Source organism: Glycine max, chromosome 10, assembly GCF_000004515.6.
Source record: "Glycine max cultivar Williams 82 chromosome 10, Glycine_max_v4.0, whole genome shotgun sequence".
Lineage (NCBI taxonomy): Eukaryota > Viridiplantae > Streptophyta > Magnoliopsida > Fabales > Fabaceae > Glycine > Glycine max.
This window is the reverse complement of record NC_038246.2, coordinates 26,929,879-26,937,210: the sequence shown is the minus strand read 5'-3', so window position 1 is coordinate 26,937,210 and position 7,332 is coordinate 26,929,879. Positions and strand designations below refer to the sequence as shown.

Below are 7,332 nucleotides of genomic sequence, written 5' to 3'. Positions count from 1 at the left end.
GTAAAAGAAAAGGAAAAAAAAAAAAAAACAGAATAAACAATCAGTTATATTAGACAAATATCCATTTACTTTGGGAACAAATTATGCTAATTATTAGCAGCAAATCCTCAGAAATCAGGTCAAATAATTACTAAAAGTTTGACTCTGATCTAAAGATTCACTGACAACTCCAAAAGTGCTTCATCCAAGCAGTAATAAACATCTGATAAGCAATGTTTCATGACAAATTCATTCAGACGAAGCACATAACCAGAATAAAGAGAGAAGATTTAAGGCACAAACAAGTCAGAACAATATAGAAACATGTTCATTATGATGTTAAACATCCACAAGAAAAGAAGAAAAATACATCAATTATACCCTACTTCCCATGAATCATGAAATAATGTTTCCAAATTTTATCAACTGAAATCCTTAAGTCGCTTTTTGAGCACATCCATTGATTTCTTTCTAGCACTTTGCTTTGCATTTTTATTAGCCAGGCTTCCAAAGATCCCATCTGGAGAATCCTTGAATTTATCAAGGATAGCAGCCACCTTCTTAATTTCAAGTGCATAATAATTTTTCTCCCATATATCAGGATTCAGGAAGTTCTCAGGTTGACTACTTAGCAAAAGATTGACTAACTGTCGTGCTTCTACCATGCAGATCTTAAAACTAACCTCATTGTCTATTTCTCCCAAACCAGCAGAATAGAACCTTTCCTCTGCAAAATTCTCTATGAACTGAAGATCATAATCAATATTTATAACTGCATTTGCATTAAACCTTTTAACACTATCACTAGAGAAAGCTGTCACTATGGAATTTGAGATGTGCTCAAAAGCACCACTCCCAACTCTGTACACAGCATCCAAGGGTAAAATTTGTTGCACTGGGGACAAGATAGAATCAAGGTAAATGATCACTTCGTGTATGTAGTCATTTCCATTCTCATTTGTCTCCTCAGGAGTCCAATTAACGCTTTCAGTAAGAGTCATAAACTCGTCTACTTTTGTGTTCACCAAACTCTGTAAGGCAATGAAAACTGCTTCCCTGGATGCCTTCAATATCACTTTTGCAGTTAAAGTAGCTTGAGGCCTTCCAACTGATCGGACTGGGATGCCACATAGTTGAGCTGTGTGTTGAAGGAAAAAATCACAAGCTCTTTCAAGAACAGCTATGTTTGCAGCAATCTGCATGAGTTGAGGTACAGTGACATGGTCACTATTGATTTTCTCAAGCAGTGTTACATTTAGTACATCAATCAGGAACATGTCCAAATACTTTCTCACAACACCAAAGAAATTCACATGTATGCCATAAGACAAGTAATCAACAGAGCCTTTGATAAAGGATCTCACAATGCGACACGCATCGGGCACCATGGAGGAGAATGGGGCAGTGTATGGAAATGCAGGCATAATATCTGATGTTTGAAGATTAAATGACAGAATGATATTCTCATAGTCACTTTCCTTTTTTATCTCCATCTGGTCATACTGGTCATTGCCAAAGACATCAAGAGTTTGTTGCCGGCATTCTTCCAAAAGAAGCAGGTGGTATTTGTCACAGCTGCTATCAAGAATATCAAGAAGTGTGCCTATTTCATGCCCATATTGTCTAAGAGTAGATCCAAACAGAGTGACATAATCCTTCACCAAGAGAAGATGAGGGGCAGATTCCATACTAGAGAATTGTTCCTCCAACAGTGATGTCATTTTAGCTACAGCTGTCTCCCACATTGTTTCAACCTGATCAGCTACCAGGAGGCCCGCTGTAGTTCTAAGGACTCTATCCTCCACTATAAAGAATCCAGCAATTTGAGCAAACAATGTCTGGTATGATTCAACAAAAGGTTGTGCTGAAGTTATCTCCAGGTCTGAATTCAATTGTAACAACCTATTAGTATAGTAATATTTGCGAAACTTCTCTTGGATACCCAGACAATCATGAATATGACAAGCACGATAAAGTGGTGTAAGATCAAACTGTAAAACTGAATCTTCTTCAAGTTCTTCGGCTTCCAAAGTATAAGCTAGATCCCCTAGTCCTGAAATACTTTGCTCCTCGGCCTTCCTCTGCTGTTCTAGCATTTCCTTGTCCCTTTGACGAACTGTCACAGCACGGCCAATTGCCGTTTGCCCAATATTTTTAGCAGAACTCCTTATCTCAACCATCCATTCATTAACTTCACTGCATACTTTCTTCTCAACGTGCAATTTTATAACAGGAATTCTACTCTCTATGACCATTTTGATAGCCTTTGCAGGAATATTCTGTGTGCAACTTTCCTCAACTAAATCCAAAGTTTTCAATGCAGAATAAAACTGACCTTCAGAAATGTGATCGTTACACTTGACACAAAGCTCCAACACCTGTATACAGTTCTTCAACATTTCTATAGCTTCAGTCATATTCTTCCTAACAGAATAAGACTCAAGAAGCTCTTCAAGCTTGGCAAGAAGGGCGCTGCCAACCTGCTGCAACTTAAAATTGTCACTTTGGAGCTCACTCTTCAGCTCCTCAGCATCAACTAACACTCCACGAAGCTCATCAACTGCAAGGATGAATTCCTCGTAGTGGGTCTTGCACATCTCCTCAATTTCAGATTCCTTTTGCTTAACGACATATATCAGCCGGTGAAGCAGCCCCTCAGGCCGTCCCCTTTCAAAGGCAAGCCTGACAAGAGGACCAACATCATCCCCATTTGCAATTAAATTAGCCAGAACCATATCCTCTCCTCCATCACCGTTCTCCACAACACCTCTCCTCATTGTCTTTACATCCATGATAACATGAATCCCTGGAATCTCGACAACACAATTCTCATTAGAAACCAAATGAATACTAAACTAAGCTTATAAAAATGAATTATTTCAGAAATTAACAATCACACAATTACATTGTTATATTTTCTTTCACATCACAAAACTCATGACTTACCAAATATAAACAAATCAATAGCAACAGCAGTCACACACCAGTGATTAACTTTGCAGGTTTACTATGCATAAAGTAGTGGAAAAAAAAAGTAAAAGAAAAATAATAAACCAATTAGGGCTTGTTTGATCCTCTTCTCACATTTTAGTTTTAAAAAGTAAAAACTGTTGTTTGTTAGAATAATTACACACCAGTCAGCAATCAATCTCTCATCCAAAATCAATAAAGTTTTGAAAATTGTTTCCAAAACAAGTTAGATTTTTTCTCTTCATCTTCTGTTTTCATCTGGTTCAACCTCTCCCTCAATTCTACACCCTACTGACCTACTCTATGCCTTACACCCTCAACCAACTAGCTTAGCAACCTCGTGTAGTTGTCTTTTGAAAACTAAAATCAGTTTATAAAAATAAAAAAATCAAACACCTTAAATCAAGCTCGATAGAAACAGACTATTCGGGAGATTAACAAGCAAACAGACAATTTTTTTTTCACACCCTAAAAACATAAACCATAAAATCAAAGAGAATAGCAGTTATATTATAATTAAGTAATTCACCCTAGAAGGTTTACTGTGCTTCCCATGATACTTCATAACAGTGAATGCAGTAAAAAAAATCCAAAATAAAAAATAAATTAAACCCATAAATTGGTTCTATACAGAATCAAGCCCTATCAAAATAGAAAAGGAGATGAAAGAAGCTTGAAGAACAGATTAACAACAACAACACAAAGACTAGTATAAAGAGAACTTAAAGCTAACATTTAAAGAAAAGAAAAAAGCAAGCAGGATTCAGTTATGAGATTTGAAGACATAAAAGGCAAAGTAAAAAAGAAAATGAAAGTGAGAAGGGAAAAGAAGGGACCTGGGTGAAGCGAGAGAGAAGAGAAGCATGAAAGGAGGTAGAGAGTGTTTTTTCTTTTTGTTAGTGTTAAAAATGAAAATGAGAATGAGAAAGAGAATGCTGTTGGGGACGGGAATTCCTAAGTAGCAGTGAAGCAAAAGCCAGCGTGATGATACTACTTCACCGCTTTGGCCACACTCGCCGTGAACCAAATTCGCCGGCATTTTTTCTTTTTTCCATTTATGTTAAAAATTAAAAATATTTATGTTAAATATGCTGTAATGTGAACGCGACGCATTTTTTTTCTTCTTCCCAAATTCTAACCCACTGATTAAAAGAAAATTTATGAAATTTTAAATATTTTTTATCCCTCGAACTGAAGAATAAAAATATATTAAAGTAAAAAGAAAATGGTTTTTTCTCTAAGTTTTCTGTCTTTAATTTGATTTTTTTTACTTAGGTATAATTTTGGTCCGTTAAATTTGAGGTCTGTTTTTTTAGTCTTTCAAATTAAAGTTTATATTTTTTTTTGTCTCAAATTCATAAAATGTATTTTTAGTCCCTCTCCTTACTAATTTTGCAAGTTTTGGTTTATAATTTATGTTAACTTTTAATCTTACAAGGGATTAAGAAAAACAGTTTACATATTTAGAGGACTAAAATATACGGATGTCATATTTAAGCAACTAAAATATATTTAAGGTTTTTTTTTTTTTACTTTTCCTCTCATCTAATTAGGTAAAGTAACACTCATTATAGATTTATGAAATTTTTATTTATTTTATCCTTCACACCGAAGAAAAAAATATTTTGACTTAAACATATTTTGAATGAATAATTTGTGATAATTTTTAAGCTTACGAGGGATTAAGAAAATATTTCATAAACTTGAAGTACTAAAAAAGATAAATCCCAAATTTAAAGAAGTAAAAATATATTTAAGTGTTTTTATTTTACTTTTCTTTCATCTAACTAGAAAAGTATTTTAAATAGCTGATAAAAAGTATTTTAAGTATTATTAAATTAAATTTAAAGGTTTACTCAGATAATTAATACTGAGATATAACGCCTATGTTTTTGTCGTCAGGAAAAATAGAGTTTCAATTTTATTAAAAGAGAAAAATAGCGAATGCATTATGGTGTAAAAGTTATTTACACTGTAATCTAATATTTATAATTATTATATAAAAGATTATTTTAATTATGATTTCTTTTCTTAGTATACAATAGTCATGCTGAGGTTTAAACCTATGACCTCATAGATAGTGAGTTAATCATAATTTTTAATTGATGGCTAATGTAAAACTTTTTATATTTGTGGTGTATAAAATTGTTGTTTTAAACACAATGATTAAAGAATTAATAAATATAAAAATTTTATTGAAAATTATAATAAAATGCATTAGTAACATTAAATGATATGCATTAAAACAAAAAGCTTTTATCTATAAACTTAATATTGATGAGATGAGTTGGTCTCGGGTTCAAGTACTCAACTTAATGTTGATGAGATGAATTAGTCTCGAGTTCAAGTACTCTCCATTAAAAAAAAAACGTGTAATTAGAAGGAGAGAGTTCACTAAGAGTTACCAATTAGACTTTTCAATATATATTAATTATTAATTAATAAAAAATTTAAATACTTTGTTTGTATTAATGTTATGGTGACAAAAAGCTTTTAACTTTTGATTCCTTAAGCATTACTCTAAGACTTAGCAAAATTCATATTTAAAAAAGACTTAAATATATTGTTGGTCCCTGATAAATACTTGTTTTTTACATTTGGTCTCTAATAAGTTTTTCCTTGGATCAGGTCCTTAATATTTGAAAAATTTTATCCGAGGTCCCTGCAGTTAGTCGGGATCCGTTAGTTAGTTTTGTGGCCGTTAACCGGTCACACATGTATGCCACGCGTGATGTCACGTATAATCTTTGTCAGATTAAGACTACACGTGGAAAAAAAAAATTTATTTTAAAAAAGTTTTTTTAAAAAAAAAGTAAAAAACAATGACATTGTTTTGCATGTCAATTTTTTTTTTCTATCTTAAGAAACAATGTTTCCCACCCACCAAACCCAACAACAACCCCATCTCCTTCTAGTTCTACCTCACCCTCTTCGTCTCCCTCCTTACTCTCTTCTTCGTCTTCACCTCCTCCACCCTTCGCCACTACTACTCCAACGACCGCACCATCAAGGTCCAAACACACCCCGATGAAACCCCCCTCCAAGTCCCTCGCCGCCAAGGTCTTAGCTTTTACTCCTACGGGCACCTCCCTCGATCTCCTTGGATACGGCTTCTCCGACAACTCCGTCGAAGTCTCCGTTGGGTATTGATTTTATTTTTGAGAAGGCTGAGTTGGTGAGAAGCGTGACGCTTATCGATACAGCGTTGCCTACTAAGGGGGCTTTTCCCATTTGGGCTGTAGAGGTGCTTGTGGTGAGGAAGGTTGTGTTGGGGGGTTTCCTTTTGTTTTTGCGATTAACAAAGGGTGATGTCCTCTATTTTTTCTGCAATTTGAGATGCCTGTGGTGAGGGAGATTGTGTTAGGGGTTTCTTTTGTTTCTATGTTGGGGATTTCTTTTGTTTTTGCGATTAACAGAGGGTGATCTCCTTGGTTTCTTTTGCTTTTGCGATTAATAGAAGGTGATCTCCTATGTTTTTTTCTATAATTTTTGATGCCCTTTTGAGGAAATCCTTGGTTTGTATTTGTGATCGGAGAAGAAGGGATGTTTTGGGTGTGGGTTGTTGTTTGATGGTGACAGTGGTACGTGGAGAGGTTGCAGAAAAGAGAAAGAAGGAGGAGGAAGAAGGATCTTCAGAAACGACATCGTTTTTAATTAAAAATAAATAAATTTTTTTCCCTGTGTAATCCTAGTCAAACAAAGATTACATGTGGCATGCCTGCATGGCCAGTTAACAGCCACTTAGGCAGGTAACAAATCCCGACTAACGGCAAGGATCTAAGACAAAAATTTTCAAATATTAGGGACTCGATCCAAAAGAAAAATTTATTAGGGACCAAACGCAAAAAAAATGTATTTATCAAGGACCAAAAACATATTTAAGCCTTTAAAAAATTTAGAATCTATTTTTTTTTTCATTTTGTTCCTCCAAAATTAACTACCAAACAAATACTATAATCTATTATATAATATTATAATTTTATAAATTTACTGCATAAAAGTGTTTTTTTACAATTCAAAAGAACCAAAATCATTTTAAAATAACTTTTTGGAAAATATATTCCAACATGTGTTGGAACCAAAGACTATGTTAAGCCCTTAAAATATCTTATTTTTATGATAACAAATGTTATTGAACTTCGATGAACTGATGAAGTTTATTGAGATTTGCAGATCGAATTTGTGTCCAATGAAGAAATAGGTATAAACTTTCTATCTCAGACACCCTAAAGTTATCTTTTTAATGAAGCATCCAAAGTGATGCGTCCAAAGTTTTTATAAAAGCTCAACGTCCAATGCGCCAATAAAAAGTTATCGTCCAATGCTATTATGAAATCTTCCATTGCACTATTATAGTCTAAAGGATTTCATATAAAACTTGCA

General features: G+C 33.9%; 1 protein-coding gene across 1 annotated transcript; it reads right to left on the bottom strand.

Annotated features, from left to right (window-relative positions):
• Nucleotides 1-285: 285 nt before the first annotated feature.
• LOC100778087 (exocyst complex component SEC15A) lies at nucleotides 286-4,015 on the bottom strand. Its single transcript, XM_003535826.5, has 2 exons — nucleotides 3,786-4,015; nucleotides 286-2,785 (listed from the first exon to the last, which is right to left on the bottom strand). Exon 2 carries the CDS (start codon nucleotides 2,769-2,771, stop codon nucleotides 402-404), a length of 2,370 nt encoding a protein of 789 aa, XP_003535874.1. The 5' UTR covers nucleotides 2,772-2,785; nucleotides 3,786-4,015; the 3' UTR covers nucleotides 286-401.
• Nucleotides 4,016-7,332: the final 3,317 nt, after the last annotated feature.

Coding starts and splice junctions, on each gene's coding strand:
- LOC100778087 (XM_003535826.5), bottom strand. CDS start 2,771: ATGGATGTAAAGACAATGAGGAGAGGTGTTGTGGAGAACGGTGATGGA.